The 16,076-nt window shown below is 52.8% G+C and overlaps 1 protein-coding gene across 1 annotated transcript; it reads left to right on the top strand.

Moving 5' to 3' along the window:
- Positions 1–3,736: 3,736 nt before the first annotated feature.
- Positions 3,737–13,441, top strand: LOC130880058 (aldehyde dehydrogenase family 3 member B3). Its single transcript, XM_057778885.1, has 10 exons — positions 3,737–3,797; positions 7,522–7,684; positions 8,128–8,238; positions 8,423–8,543; positions 8,638–8,723; positions 8,837–8,918; positions 9,179–9,565; positions 9,983–10,149; positions 11,951–12,050; positions 13,257–13,441. The coding sequence occupies exons 1-10, from the start codon at positions 3,745–3,747 to the stop codon at positions 13,439–13,441; spliced, it is 1,455 nt and encodes a 484-aa protein (XP_057634868.1). The 5' UTR covers positions 3,737–3,744.
- Positions 13,442–16,076: the final 2,635 nt, after the last annotated feature.

Here is a 16,076-nt window from a genome sequence, read left to right as displayed (position 1 = left end):
CCAGGCGCTTTATCAACGTGTCTCAGCCCTCTATCTTCCTTTTCTTACAGATGCGCCCACCAGATCCTGCCCTATCTTCACGATCTAATCTAATCATCCCCGCAAGGGGCTGCCCCCAAATCCTGACACTCTGGGTCTTCAGGCTTTACTACACAAACTTGGGGGACAGCATTTAGCTCACGGGCACATGCAGACCTCCCTGGAGTGTCACACTGACTCATCAGGCAACCGGCTACATCCACTCGGTGGCTGGTCACTTCCTGTACAAGTCCCCAGAAGAGAGCTAACCTGCCCCACTGCCACATCTCACAAGTTCCCACCTCATCCTCATGCTCACCCCCTGCAGCAATGTCTTCTTGAGCTTGTCTTATCAGTGTCTGGGGACACCGCACCTCATCCCGCGTGATACCAGCCACTGTTTGTGGAGGAAGCGTAGAGTTTGTGGTTCCCCACAGGGTGTGGGGTGACCTCCAGGGGACACAGTCTTGATGTCACAACCGGAGGATGTGAAGCACCCAGCTGTCATCCCTGCACATGCAGATGGCAGTGCAAGAGTCACACCCTGCAACTTTCGGACTGCATGAGCCTGCTGCGTGGGGCATGCCTGCCAGATGTCTCTCTGCGAGCAGCTCCAAGCACACCCTCCAGCTCTGGCCTGTTTGCCCTTGTTGACTCGGGTGTGTCAGATCTGTCTATTTCAACCATGCTTGTCTTGCTGTATCCATGGCTAGCCATTCTCTATGCTCCTTCCCCATAGGCTGCCATTGCCCAAAACAGGTTGAAGGCCCCACAGCTGGCCTCGGCCCTGAGCCCCTGACTCATACTTCAGGCATCTGCTCTACGTCTCGCTGGGCACCACTTGCTGACCACTCTACTCAGGCAGGACTCAGGGTCCCTACCTCCCAGGGCACAGAACCTGAGCCCTAAGAGGCAACTTTCAGTCTATTGCCTCAGTAAAAACCTGGTCAGCCCCCCATTTCTCTCTCCAACCCCAAACCCTGGTTCCCAATCCAGAGCAGTCCTTGAAGTTCTTCCAGGAAGGGATTCTTTTTCCTTTTAGATAAGGTCATGTGATGTAGTCCAGGCTAGCCTTCTACTCACTATCCTCTTGCCTCAGTCTCTGGAGGGCTGGGGTTGTAGGTGTGTTTCCCCAGGACGAGCCTATCCCGAGTCCACTGAAACTCCAATAGTGACCCTATTTGAAGTCCAAATGGCCTTGATTGTGGTCTGTGTCCAATTCTAACCCCCTACCTAGCAGACAACATATTGCTGGCTGTCCCCTGCCTCTGCCTGAACCCTCTGCTGGGCTCTACTGATGGCCTGGGCAGCTCTTCCTTCTCGGGTTCTCTGCCTCTCTCCCCTGTTAACCTCTCTGCATAGGCGTGGCAAGGCGCTTATCCAGTCAGTGGATATCTGAGTATGTTTTTTGAGAACTGTGATCCAATGTTCCCCAGGGGTGACAAAGCAGTGGCATTTGCTCCCCTTGGTAGGTGGATAATAGTTCCTGTAAACAATGCCTCAGCCGGGCAGCGGTGGCACACGCCTTTAATCCCAGCACTTGGAAGCAGAGACAGGTGAATCTCTGTGAGTTTGAAGCCAACCTGGTCTACAAGAGCTAGTTCCAGGACAGGTTCCAGAGCTATAGAGAAACCCTATCTTAAAAAACCAAAATAAATAAAAATGAAAATTATATTTTAAAAACCCAATACCTCCTAACTCCTGGGGCCAGTAAAAGTGACGCTGTGGAGAAAGGGTCTTTCCAGGTCTGGTGACATTAAGGATCTTGACCAGAGGATCATTCGGGTAGGAGACCACTTGAGTCACAGTTGTCCTCATAAGAGAAAGGCAAGTGGGCTGGGAGGTCGCTTAGGGGTAGAGCACATCCTGAGCATGCAGGAGCTTCTGAGTTCAGTCCCAGCACTGTATGGGAGGGAATTGGGGGCAGTGACGAGACTGTGGGTTACTAGCAGTTACCTGACGCTAGAAGAGGCAGACGATGGTCTCGAAAAGCCCTCTGGGAACTGGGTTCCGTCTCATCTCAACTGTTGGCAGCACTTCTCTCCCTTCTTTCCTTCCTTCCTTCCTTCCTTCCTTCCTTCCTTCCTTCCTTCCTTCCTTCCTTCCTTCCTTCCTTCCTCTTTCCTTTCCTTTCCTCTCCCTTTCTCTCTCTCTCTTTTTCTTTCCCTCTCTCTCTTTCTTTCTCCCTTTCTTTCTCTCTCATTTTTTAACTTTGAGACAAGATTTTACTCTGTATCTCTGGCTAAACTAGAACTCTGTGTACACCAGGCTGGCCTCAAACTCATGACTATCCTCCTGCCTCAGCTGCAGGAGATCTGGAACTACAGGTGTGAGCCACAGTATTCAGCTGGATTGTGCATCTCTGTCTTCAGTGTTGTGAGAGAACACAGCACTGCTGTCTCACTCACTTGGGGTCCTTTGTCACAGCAGCCCCAGGACAGGACAGAGCAGGGTCAGGAAGCTCCCTAACGGCTATTTCACACTCTGGCCATTGCTGATGGGATCTGGGATATTTGATTCACAGGCTGTGTGGGTTCCTCTCTGGCTTAGTTTTCTTTAAGACACATCTCTACTGAGTTAGGATTCATACAGCCTGGAGCCTACACACCATGATGCTTTACAACTGACCGTGGGAAATCATCTCTTGGACCCACCTGCTGCTCTTAGGCAAGGCCACCCCTGAGATACCATCTGGTGTCCCCTTGGCTCACACTGTGTTCTCTTCCTGGGCCCACATTGGGCATTTATCTCTGAACTAGCAAAGATTCAGGGCCCAGGGTTGGTAGTGTACTGTGGCTCCCTCCGACTCAGCTCCAACCACAAGGAAAGGTTACAACAGACACCTGCTGACCCAGAGAGGCCCTTTCTGTAACCCTGACTGGGGGTGTATTGATGTCTGTGTCAGGGAGGGGTGGAAACAGGATCTGGCCATCAGTGAGAGATGGCAGCAGGGCCTGGGCTCAGTCTCCTGGGTCTCAGACTCTAGGGGTCCTCAGTGAGTGTGCACAGAAACACTGGGAGCCAGCACTGCTGCCCTAGAAACACTGACTTGTGCCAGAAGCTATGATCGTGTCTCCTCTTTCCTAGCAGAGTCTCTCCAAACAATCACAGTTACACTCAGGGAGGTTAAATAAATAACCCAATTGGTGCCACACAGAAGCTAAAAATAAGATATGAGTGACATGTCCCTCGGCAAGCTCCTTCTCTCCCCTCTCCTTCAGGAGACCCTCTACAGCTGGCAGGGACCCTTCTTCTGCCCCATGTGTGCCATTTGGTCACAGGAGAGTGGAAACGAAGGTACTTCAATAATCCAGGGATACTCTGGTTGTGTGTGCGTGCGTGCATGTGTGTGTGTGTGTGCGCGCGCGTGCATTTGTGTGTGTGTGAGGGTGGAGATGATTAACCTGTAAGGGCTTCCTGGAAGAGGTAGCATTGCTGGTAGAGCTCAGGTGAAGTTTGTCCTGGGACCCTTTTCTCTTTCCAGCTAGCTTCCCACCTGCCCCCCCCCCCAACTTGGTAGCTGATAAAGCAGCCTGCACATCCTGTCGTTCCAGTTCTCCTCCGTGGAGCCAGGGAAGAACTGAGCTAGGAAGGGCGTGGGGTTTAAAGGCAGCTGCCCAACCAGGATAGATTCCCGTGCTGTCAGGCGTGGGCGCAGGAGTGTGGTCCAGGGGCACTCGGAGGGACAGGCAGAGGAGGGAGCCATCAGAGTAGAAGAGGAGCTGCATGCCTGGAGCCAGAATGTCCAGCAAAGGCCAATGCCCAGAGCCGGAGCAGGGGTAGGTAAACCTTCTGGCAGAGGACCTGGGGCCATAGACTGGGGCCAGTGGCTGAGGGAGATGGGATGCCAGGGTCACAGGAGGGGGGCAGGACTACAAGTCCAGGGGTGGCAATGTGATAGGTGGCCCAGGGGGCTCGTGGCATAAATGTGGTTTTGTTCTTCCTTGCCCCGAGTCTCACATCCCCGTGACAGACAGGTTCCCCATCTTTCCTGGAGAAGTTCCAAGCTACAAAAGGCAGCTGTGTGGGCAGATGGGGACCTGGTAGGACACTAGAGGTTGTGTCCAGGTTGTTAGAAAGAAGGGGGCTTCTTGGGAGATGCATTCAGAGCTGAGTTTCTGGTTCCCTGTTTTTTTGTTTGTTTGCTTGTTTTTTGGTTTTTCGAGACAGGGTTTCTCTTTAGCTTTTGGAGCCTGTCCTGGAACTAGCTCTTGTAGACCAGGCTGGCCTCGAACTCACAGAGATCCACCTGCCTCTGCCTCCCGAGTGCTGGGATTAAAGGCGTGCGCCACCATCGTCCAGCTCTGGTTCCGTGTTTAAAAAGCCACATTTCCAGAGGGACACAGAGGCACAAGCTGTAATCTCAGCACTCTAGAGACTGAGGCAGGAGGATTCTGAACTCAAGGACTGGGCTATATAGTAAAATTCTGTATGGGGGGGACGGGCGGGAGGGAGGGAGCCTGGGACTGTAGATGTGTTTCCCCAGGACCAGCCCATCCAAAGCCACTGAAACTCCAATAGTGGCCCTGTTTGAAGCCCCCATGGCCTTGATTGTGGTCTGTGTCCAATTCTAACTCCCTACCAGCTGACTGTTCCCTGCCTCCTGCCTGAACCCTCTGCTGTGCTCTCCTGATGGCCTGGGGCAGCTCTTCTTCCTTCTCGGGTTCTCTGCCCCTCTCCCCGTTTGACTGTTAGCTCCCCTCTGCATGGGCCTGTCAGTAGACAGTGTGCTTGCCTAGTGTGCAAGAAACCCTGGGTTTCAGCCCCTAGCACTGTGTAAACAGATACTAGTCATCTTAGCACTGGGGAGGATGTGGAGGCAGGAGGATGTGGGGTGGGGAGGGGGGATTCAAGGTCATCCTTGGCTGCTTAGCAAGTTTGAAGTCAGGCCAGGCAACACAAGATTCCATCTCAAAAAAAAAAAAAAAAAAAAAAAGAACTGGGGGCTGGGGTGTGGGGTAGAGGGTGTTCTTGTGTTTATGGAACCATTGCATTATTTTACATTTTTGTTTTGTTTCTTTTTCGAGACAGGGTTTCTCTGTGTAGCTTATGAACCTGTCCTGGCACTCACTCTGAGACCAGGCTGGCCTCGAACTCACAGAGATCCACCTGCCTCCGCCTCCCAAGTGCTGGGACTAAAGACGTGCGCCACCACTGTCTGGCCCAGAATTACATTCTTATTGCAGAAAATCTTGAAGTTCCAGGAAGGTGCTGATGATAAAAGGCGTGCTCCTAGCACTTAGGAGCTGTCTCAAAAAACACACACATAGGGCTGGGGAGAGGGCACAGTGGGTAAAAGGTTGGCCATCAAGTATGAAGGCAGAACTCTGATACACACACACACACACACACCGCATTGGCACATGACTGCAATGTTGGTGAGAAAAGGGCCTGTGGGGTCCAAAAAGACCCATTGTTTAGCAAGCACTGTGCACAGGACAAATTAGCTGGCTGCTTGGAGCCTTAGTTTCCCCATCCTTACAATGGAGCAACACTGTGTGCCAGCTTCAATATTACTTTTCCTTCCAGCTCCCTTCTGTGTTGTTTTTGATGGCCACAGAATCCGTCGCAGCTTCCTGTGCAGCAGGTTCCGCCAGGACAGCTGCTCTGCACCGCTCATTGCTGACCATCGGCATCACAAGGCCTTTGCCCTGCTGCCCCACGTCCACAACGTCCAATGCCCCTGTGTCTCCACTGCAGTCAGAGCCAGGGAGACTCTCAGAGCTGCCTCTGGAGGTGTCTGTGTATGCTGATCCTGTATAATTACAGTCTCGTGCCACATAACTGACACGTCAGCCAGTGACAGTCAGATGTACAACAGTAATCCTACGGATTATAGTCAGGCTGAGTGAAGGAGGCTGCCCCACACTAAGGAGCCCTGGGGGCCTCAGCACATCCCAGGCTCAGCCCATGAAGGCAGTAGGAGGCCATGGACAATGTCAGAACAAGGCCAGTGTGACCAGGAGCCCACAGAGCCCAGGCAGGGAGCACTGGGGAGAGCTGGTGACATTGACACCCCAGAAGGAATGCTCAGGAAGAGGCATGAAATATGCTAGGGTCTAGAATCTAAGCCAACTGTGCCAGCTGTGCCGGCCGAGCCAACCAAGCAGGCTCCCCAGCCAGGCCCGGTTCCTCCAGGGAGCCCCTGCACAGAAAGGCATCTGGTCTTCTGGGAGGGGGTGTAGGTGGCGGCTCCCTCAGGCCTGAGTGTAATGAAGGAGGGTCTGGGTCCCCATGAAGCCCTGGCAGGAGTTGATCCTGCTCAGGGACAGTCCTCACCAATGCTGGTATGAGCTGTCTCCTGCCAGTCACAGACAAGGGGGACCTGAATGTGGAGGACTTAGCCAGGAAATCAGCATCACTGTCCTAGGGAGGAGGGCAAGTCTGCATTCTCCTGTCTCCCACATTTGTCAGCTGGGACAGTCCCTCAGAGCCTGCAGTGGCTGCTCAACTTGCCCCAGGTGATGTCTTGAGAGTTCTACCTACAGGGGATGCTGTCCTGAGAGCTCTGTCTACAGGGGGCGCTGTCCTGAGAGTTCTGTCCATAGGGGGCGCTGTCCAGAGAGTTCTATGCACAGGGGGCACTGTCCTGAGAGCTCTGTCTACAGGGGGCGCTGTCCTGAGAGTTCTGTCCACGGGGGGGGGGGGCTTTCCTGAGAGCTCTATGCACAGGGGGCGCTGTCCTGAGAGGACGTGTGACTGAAGAGGCAAGGGAGCACCTATGCTGTCCCTATAGGAGCTCTGCTCCCGAGAGCACTGTTTTGAGAGCTGTCCACTGTGGGGCGCTGTTCTGACATGAATTCTGTTCACAGGGAGTGATGGTGGGCAAGAGCTATGTTCAAGGAGTGTGCTGGTCTCCAAAGCTACGGAGAAATCCTGTCTCGGAAAAACAAAAAACAAAACAAAACAAAAAAAAAAGTGTGTTGGCTTTAGGGGAACCTCCAAAGGCCATGAACAGGTCCCAACATGGGCAGATGCTGTTTACAAGGATGCAAAGCCTTCACCTGAATTCATTCAGGTCATTATAAAAACCCATCACACGCGCGTGGGCGCATACACACACACACACACACACACACACACACACGGATTCAGAATACAGACACTTATTCAGACACATGGATGTAGGCACTCATTTACACACTGACACAGCAATATACAAAATGACATTCAGCCTTGTGACTTGGCCAGCAATTTCAGCTCTGTTAGAAGTAGAAGCACCAGGATCAGGAATTCACAGGTGGCTTCTAGGTATCTAATACTTTGGAAGCTACAATGAACTACATGAGACCTTGTCTTAATAAAAACCAACCAACAAATGAATAACAACAACGACAAAACACTCTCTGGACCCAGCATTCAGAAGAGCTCAGCCCCACCGCAGTGTCCGGCCTGTTGGGTCATAGGATGAGCTTCTGGGGGTGGCACAAATCATGGGTGATTGGATTGTGTCTTAAAGATGGAGACAGTCCCAGACACCCAGTTATCTGCCCCATATTGCAGGATGGACCCCTTTGAAGAAAAGTTGCAGAGGCTGAAGGAGGCCTTCAACACAGGGAAGACAAAGTCGGCCAAGTTCAGGGCTGAACAGCTACTAAATCTGGGCCACTTCCTACAGGATAACAGCAAGGAGCTGCATGATGCCCTGGCTGAGGACCTGGGCAAGGTGTTGTGGGGCTGTGGGGTGGGGCACACAAAAGTGCTGCTGTGTTTTTCCCTGGCTGGGCTACATCCTTTCTGAGACCTCGAGTCCCTAAGGAGGGCTCATACCTTGTAATGTGACCCAAACTGTATCCTGAATATTCAATCCATGCCTTCTATGCAGAATGCAGCATTTACTCTGGAACACATAGAGCCCCACTCCACCCCACCCCCGCCCCAGAGGCCAGCTGGATGGCTGTTCTCAGGTCACAAATAGGGAAACTGAAGCACTCCCGTTAAGTCACTTGCCTGAAGTTACAGGACCAGGCAGTGGCAGGTCAGAATGCAGCTCCCTTGGGATCACCCTGCTGCCCTGATATCGTGTTTATAGGCTCAAGGTCACTACCTCACGCCCTTCCGAATGGTAGACCCCAGCCCAGCCTTGAAACAGATCTCCCCACCCCACAGTCAGCCTTCGAGTCAGACTTGAGTGAGATCATCCTGTGTCAGAATGAGGTGGACCTGGCCCTCAAGAACCTGCAGACCTGGATGAAGGACGAGTCTGTGTCCACCAACTTGGTGAGCACCGTTGCCTAGGGGATGGTGGGTGGAGGTGATGGTGCCTGCCCCAAGCCCCTTCCTGCCCTTGAAACCAAAGTAAGCCAGTCTTTACATTGGGGACCCATCACCAGGGAGGTGAGGACCCATGGGAGTGGCGGAGGCTGTTACTCATTTGGCACCTCACTACCACCCTGCATCCTAGCTCACGAAGCTGAGCTCAGCCTTCATCCGGAAGGAGCCCTTTGGCGTGGTGCTCATCATCGCACCCTGGAATTACCCCTTGAACTTGTTGATCATGCCCCTAGTGGGGGCCATCGCTGCAGGTGAGTCGGACAGTCCTTCCCAAAGAGGGCATCCAGAGTTTCCTGGAGGGTACAGGCACAGCGCCCCCTTCTCCTTCCCCATTGGCTCCTTCAGGGAACTGTGTGGTACTGAAGCCATCAGAGATAAGCAAGCACACAGAGAAGGTGCTGGCCGAGCTGCTGCCCCAGTATCTGGACCAGGTGGGTATGGCTCTGCCTGCCAGCACCCGGCATTCCCATATCCCTGTCCTGGCCAGTGGGGAGGTCCCCGCTGTCCTTGCGTCTGCCTCCTGAGCTGCCATCCTGTTTTGCAGAGTTGTTTTGCTGTGGTGCTGGGCGGGCCCGAGGAGACTGGGCAGCTGCTGGAACACAAGTTTGACTACATCTTCTTCACGGGTGAGGATGGCCCTGGCCGGGATCCTGGGGGTGGGGACAGCAGAGAACACAGCATAGAGAACAAATCAAGAGGTGGAGGTGTCCCTGAGGGTGGCTGTCCAGGACCTCTGAGAATCTTGGAGATTGGATCCTGGGTGGTCAGGATAGGTGAAACAGCCCAGAACTTGGGCTGAGAAAGGTGTCTGTGGAGAGGGGAGACCAAAGTTCATGCCTAGACCAGTTGTCCAGGTGAAGGTGGTGTCTCTTGACCCTGTCCTCAGGGAGCCCTCGGGTAGGAAAGATTGTGATGACTGCTGCCACCAAACACCTGACACCCATCACCCTGGAGCTGGGGGGTAAGAACCCCTGCTATGTGGACGATGACTGTGACCCCCAGACTGTGGCCAACCGCGTGGCCTGGTTCCGCTACTTCAATGCTGGACAGACCTGTGTGGCCCCTGATTACATCCTGTGTAGCCAGGAGATGCAGGAGCGACTGGTACCTGCCCTGCAGAATGCCATCACACGTTTCTATGGAGACAACCCACAGACCTCCCCCAACCTGGGCAGAATCATCAACCAGAAACATTTCAAGCGGCTGCAGGGCTTGCTGGGCTGTGGCCGCGTGGTCATTGGTGGCCAGAGCGATGAGGGAGAACGCTACATTGGTGAGTGTCCTGTTTCCATCAATGGCACACAGCCCCCTGGGCTGAGTCCCTTCCATACTGGAGGGGCTCACTCTGGACCTCAAGTCTGATCCCACAACTGAATCCTAGTTTCTGGCGCTAGGAGTCCCCAACACTGTGGTTCTTGGCCTGTGACTCTTCAATGCTAAACTGTTGTCCCACAGCTCAGCCCCCCTGAGCTACAACCCCATTCCAAGTGTCTACACGGTGGCTTAAATTCCTGACCTATCCTCTACTGTTCCATATCCCAGAAGGCCAGAGTCCTATACACTAAGTCTGGAGTCCTCTGAGGTCAGACCCTGAGACTCCCCATCTTGGAGCCCAGACTTTGTCCTGTCAGAGTCCCTGTTCCTCAGAGTAGCCTTCCTAAGAGAGGCTGTCTACTTCCTGTGTCTCCAGCACCCACAGTGTTAGCGGACGTGCAGGAGACAGAGCCTGTGATGCAGGAGGAGATCTTTGGGCCCATCCTGCCCCTGGTGACCGTGAGGAGCCTGGATGATGCAATTGACTTCATCAACAGACGGGAGAAGCCGCTGGCATTGTACGCCCATTCCAGCAGCTGCCAGGTGGGTGCAGTCTCCGTGGGCCATGAGAGAGGTGGCAGGAGAGAGCACACAGGCCGTCCGGATAGTAACAGAATTTCAGGGAATTCCGGTGGCTTCTTAGGCTCTGTCCCTGCCCTCCTCCCAGAAGGCACTGAGGTTCCCTCCCACATCCTATCTAGATTTCACACATTCTCCTGGGCACCACCACATCTGGCTGAGCCAAGAGTCTTGTTTTTCTAGACAGGGTTTTATGTAGCTCTGCCTCGTACTTACTATCTGAATGAGATGACTTCAAACTCCTGATTCTTCTTCCTTCACATCCCCAGTTCTGGGATAATGGGATGACGTGGGATTCCCCTCTGTATTCTGTGAATATCACTGGTTAATAAAGGAACTGCTTTGGGCCTATAGCAGAGCTACAGGGGAACAGAACTAGGCGGGAAAACTAAAGGGAATGCTGGGAGAAAGGAGGCGGAGTCAGAGAGAAGTCACATAGGCCCGCCAGAGACAGACACCGAAACTTTGCCCATAAGCCACTGCCACATGGTGATACAGAGATTAATGGAGATGGGTTAAATTAATACATAAGAATTAGCCAATAAGAAGCTAGAGCTAGTGGGCCAAGCAGTGACTTAATTAATACAGTTTCTGTGTGATTATTTCAGGGCTGAGCAGTCAGGAACCAATAAGCAGTCTCCCCCCAACAATGGGGTACATACCGTACCTGGTTTTAGGTGGTGTTAGGAATCAAACTTAAGGCCTCAGACATGTTAAGGAGACACTGCCCACGGAGCTCCATCCTCCAGCCTTCAACAATGGACTTGTAAATACACTTTTATTTGAGAATACATTAATGGACAAGTCACAGAAGCAGTAGACTTCTCATGTACCTACCATGAAGGCGGACAGGCACCAGAAGTCCCGTGGGCATTGCCATACCTGTCCCTGCATCCATGTCATCTGTGTTCCTAATCTAGTACTTTGTGAACAAGGCCTCAGTCTGGGTGGCCAGGTCTCTACAATGTCCCAGTTTTCTGACAACTCGATCCAGAGAGATTTCCATAGAGGCAGAGGCTGTCTCTGAGTGCCCAAGAGTTGTGCATGGCTGAGGAGATTAACAGTCATTTAGACAAGGCTCTGTCTGCCAGTGGCTTTGCTGGGAGCTGTTGTACCTCTTCTCGAGAGCTCAGGGCAAACCTCTAAGCCAGCCTCTGGGGGGTGGTGCTGCAGGGCCGTAGAGAATGCTAATAACCAGGCTCCTGAAGATACATTCTCAACTCCGGGAGAAATATTGCTTCCTGAACCATTTATCTGACAGAATAGATGGGTGTGTGTACATGCATGTACATGTGTGAATGTGTGTGTACATGTGTATATATGTAATTTTCTTTGTTTTCTGAGGCAGGTTCTTGTAAACCAGACTAGTTTTGTGCTCCCATGTCTCTGAGAATGACCTCAAACTCCTGGGGCCAATCTCAGGCTGCTAAGCCCAAATCTGACCTTAGTGACCCAAATTCTCCCCACACAGCCCCTCACTTCTTTCCTAAATAACCGTCACTACAGTACTCAGCAGCTACCTCATGCTACACCTCTGTGACCACCTGGTATCTCACTGTTCCCACTCTGCCTGCATCTAGCCTCATGCTGCCTCCCTGAGATTACGTCCCAACACCTTGCCGGGGCCACATAGAGGCAGCAGACACACGGGGAACATGTGCACAGCATAGGAGTCTGTGAGTCTGTCCAGACCCACCTTGGACCTCAGGCCCTTACTGAAGCAAATTATAACCATGTGTTTTACATGTTCCTCTTTCTCTTCCAGGTGATTAAACAAGTCCTGGCCCGGACCAGCAGCGGGGGCTTCTGCGGGAACGATGGCTTCATGTACTTGACCCTGTCCAGCCTTCCTTTCGGAGGAGTGGGTAGGTGGCAGCAGCCCTCTGCCCTCCTGGGCTGATCCACGGTTGCATCCTCACTCCACTGCTGGAGCACCCTGACTACAGGACGTGTAGCTCACTCTCAGGGTAGCGGACATGAGAGGAAGCCCTTCCACAGACCGTGTCCACCTAGCCTGCCTCCTTCCAGGTGTGCTTGCACTTGCATGTGTGTGTGAGGAACCGAGAGGCCGTTTGGTGAGTTTTAAGAAAACACACCTGAGGCTGCCAGCCATTAGGCAACTTGATGTCACCAAGAATCACTTGTCCTCAGCCACCCCTCCCCCACATGGCCATGGGTGGTTTTACTCAGCTGTGAGGCTGCATGCTTGCCCCTTGAGCCTTCACTTGTCCCTGTGAACTAAGCCCTGGGCACAGCAGATTCCAGGCCGCCCGGTCTGTGAAGATGCATGCATCTATAGGCATATGTGACCTTGATAGTACTTCCCCCTCTGAACCCACTTTATTATTGAAAGGGTGTCCTGTCTTTTCGCCTGGTGAGTCTCAGTAGTGTGAGGAGTGACATTTGTGGCTCCGGCCTCACCTGGTCTGTCTAGAGGACCCGCTCACTTCTCTCTCCCTTAGTTCTGCCTGCTGTGGCAGCCACTCCGCTCAGCCCTAGCATGTCATCCATCTCTGAGGTTCTCTGGGTTATCTGCTAGCCTGAGTCCTTTGGACTCACCCACTATTCATATGGTAGACCCCCAACCCTCTGACCTCACTCATTCCAGAAATCACAGCTTCATTCCCTCTGCTTCGCCCAGGCCATTCCCCTGGACTTCCCTAGCTGGGTTCATGTCCCTTCCTAGACACTGGGAACTCCAAGCACCTGAAGATTCACTTACTTTCTCACCCTTGGAGAAGGGTGTCACTGTCCTAGAAGGGGAGACTAGGGCAAAGTCACTTACTCAAGGTGGCATAGCTATCCAGGGCACAGCTGGGATCCACTCCCACTCTCACCCAGTAACCCGGCCTCAGGATAAAATCCACTGGCCATTGTCTGCCAGTCCTGCACCAGCAGCTGGTAAGCTGGTACCAAGGAGGCTCAGGGCTCGGCCTTTCACTCACAGTGCCTTGTGTAGCCCACAGGACAAATGGGGAAACAGAGGCTCAGATAGACCCTGTCAGAGCAAGGTCTGCGATGCCCGTCAGTTGGCCGCTAAAGGTTTGACTCTTTGTTCTATGCGCCCACAGGATCGAGCGGGATGGGCAGGTACCACGGCAAGTTCTCCTTCGACACCTTTTCCAACCAGCGTGCCTGTCTGCTGTGCAGCCCTGGGATGGAAAAGCTTAACGACCTCCGATACCCTCCTTACAGTTCCTGTAATGAGCAGTTGCTGAGCTGGGCCATGGGCTCCCAGAGCTGCACCCTCCTATGAAGGCCACCCCCACTCCCTCCTGCTGCCCAGACCCTGCCCTACCCGAGCTTTCAGCTGCACTCACATCCCCAGTGGTTCCGAAAGGCAGGTGTCTGGCCCAGCCTGTGCACACCCCACTTCCGGAACTTTTCCCAAACAGACCTGCATGCAGTCAGGCAAGACCTGCGGGTGGCTGGTCCAGTCCCTTCCCAGAGCATGGCCCCTCGCAGCCCCCTGACCCTCTCCTTAGGCAGATCTGCTGACAGAGAAACCCCCTCCCCCAGGTTGAGCAGACCTGGTGACTGAGGAGGACTTCCTTTGTCAGATCCTAGACAGGGTCCCAGAAGACAGAGCAGTCGCCCCAGCTCCATCCACACCCAGAGGGTGGCTTTGCCCCACCTGACGTGACATGAGCTTGAACACTGATCAGATTTATTGGTGGAATCTGCCTGAAGGGTGTTCATTATTTACTTTTCTGTTGCTTTGATCCAATGACCTGATAGGCAAGTTCAAGGGGGAAGATTCTCTCGTAGCTCATGGTCAGAGGGTTCACTCAATAACAATTTCTGATGGAATTAGGGATCTTGGCAGGAGGGTCATCCACACAGTGCTAATTTCAGGTGCCTTGTAAGAGAGAAGCGGGGTGGGGGTGGAGGTAGGGTAGCTCAATAGAGTATTTGCCAACCATGTGGGAGGCCAGGGTTGCTGAAAGAGAAAGGTGTGTAGGGGTGATGTGTTCTCAGACAAGACAGAGATAATGCAGTAGATATGTCTCAAGACAAAGGTTATGTAAAGATAGGAGACTGGCGTGGTGGCTACAACCAGGCCTTCTCGGCAGTCACCTGAAGCTGGAAGAGGCGAGAGGACCCTCCCCGACAGGCTTTTAGGAACCAGGGCCTCAGCATTTTTTTTTTTTTTTTTCTTTTCTGAGATAGAGTCTCAGTATACAGTCCTGACTGTCCTGGAATTCATGGCTATCCTCCTGCCTCAGCTGCAGGAGATCTGGAACTACAGGTGTGAGCCACAGTATTCAGCTGGATTGTGCATTTCTGTCTTCAGTGTTGTGAGAGAACACAGCACTGCTGTCTCACTCACTTGGGGTCCTTTGTCACAGCAGCCCCAGGACAGGACAGAGCAGGGTCAGGAAGCTCCCTAACGGCTATTTCACACTCTGGCCATTGCTGATGGGATCTGGGATATTTGATTCACAGGCTGTGTGGGTTCCTCTCTGGCTTAGTTTTCTTTAAGATGCATCTCTACTGAGTTAGGATTCACACAGCCTGGAGCCTACACACCATGATGCTTTACAACTGACCGTGGGAAATCATCTCTTGGACCCACCTGCTGCTCTTAGGCAAGGCCACCCCTGAGATACCATCTGGTGTCCCCTTGGCTCACACTGTGTTCTTTTCCTGGGCCCACACTGGGCATTTATCTCTGAACTAGCAAAGATTCAGGGTCCAGGGGTTGATAGTGTATTGTGGCTACCACTGGCCCACCTCCAACCACAAGGAAAGGTTATGACAGACACCTGCTGATCCAGAGATGTCCTTTCTGTGTATTGATGTCTGTGTCAGGGAGGGGTGGAAACAGGATCTGGCCATCGGTGAGAGATGGCAGCAGGGCCTGGGCTTAGTCTCCTGGGTCTCAGACTCTAGGGGTCCTCAGTGAATGTGCACAGAAACACTGGGAGCCAGCACTGCCGCCCCAGAAACACTGACTTGTGCCAGAAGCTGTGATCGTGTCTCCTCACTCCCAGCAGAGTCTCTCAAAAATCATGCGAGTAAGGAACTAGAGAGATGGTTCAGGGATTTCCAGCACTGGCTGCTCTTCCAGAGGACCTGGGTCTAGTTTTTAGCTCTCAGATGGCATCTCCATTTCTGTAACTCCAATTCCAGGGTATCTGATGCCATCTTCTGCCCTCTGCGGACACCAGGAATATGATATGGTACACATATATACATGCAGATAAAACACCCATACACAAAAAATAAAAATAAACATATGTTTGTTTGTTTAAATTATGACATTAGGCTCAGAGAGAGTAAGCAACTTGACTGGGATCACACAACAAATAGAAAAGAAAGATGTGAGTGACATTTGTCAATTGGAGCAACTCCTCTGCCTTCAGAGTTTCCTCTACGACTGTCAGTTCCCTTTCGTCCTCTGTCCCCTGTGTGTCATTTGATCACAGGAGGGTGGAAATAAAAGTGCCACAATTTTTCTTCTAGACAGGGGCACCCTGGCTGTGCCTGTGTGTGAGAATGGAAATGACTTTCTGGAGGAGGTGGTATTGCTGTCAGAGACCTGATGTGGTTTGTCTTCACCCCCACTCCCATGACTTTTCTCCCCACTAGCTAACTTCCTGTCATCCTCTCCAGAACACTCAGACCAGCAGAAAAGCCTGCACAGCCTGCCATTCTGGTTCCCTATAGCTGTGCCCAGGAGGCAGTGCAGAGCCAGGGCGAGGGCTTTAGGAGGTGGCCGCCCCACCCACCGTCTGTTAGGGCTCCTACCTGCACTTCCAGGTAGGGCAAGGTAGTGCAGTCCGAGGCAAGAGAGAGTCTGGCTAAGAAAGGAGCCACACATCTGGAACCAGAATGTCTGCTACAGACGCAGGCTCGGAGCCCTCACTGGGGTAGGTAGCGTCACTGCT

Source organism: Chionomys nivalis, chromosome 8 (genome assembly GCF_950005125.1).
Source record: "Chionomys nivalis chromosome 8, mChiNiv1.1, whole genome shotgun sequence".
Taxonomy (NCBI): domain Eukaryota; kingdom Metazoa; phylum Chordata; class Mammalia; order Rodentia; family Cricetidae; genus Chionomys; species Chionomys nivalis.
The sequence above is the reverse complement of the archived record's forward strand: the minus strand, read 5'-3'. Positions and strand labels throughout refer to the sequence as shown.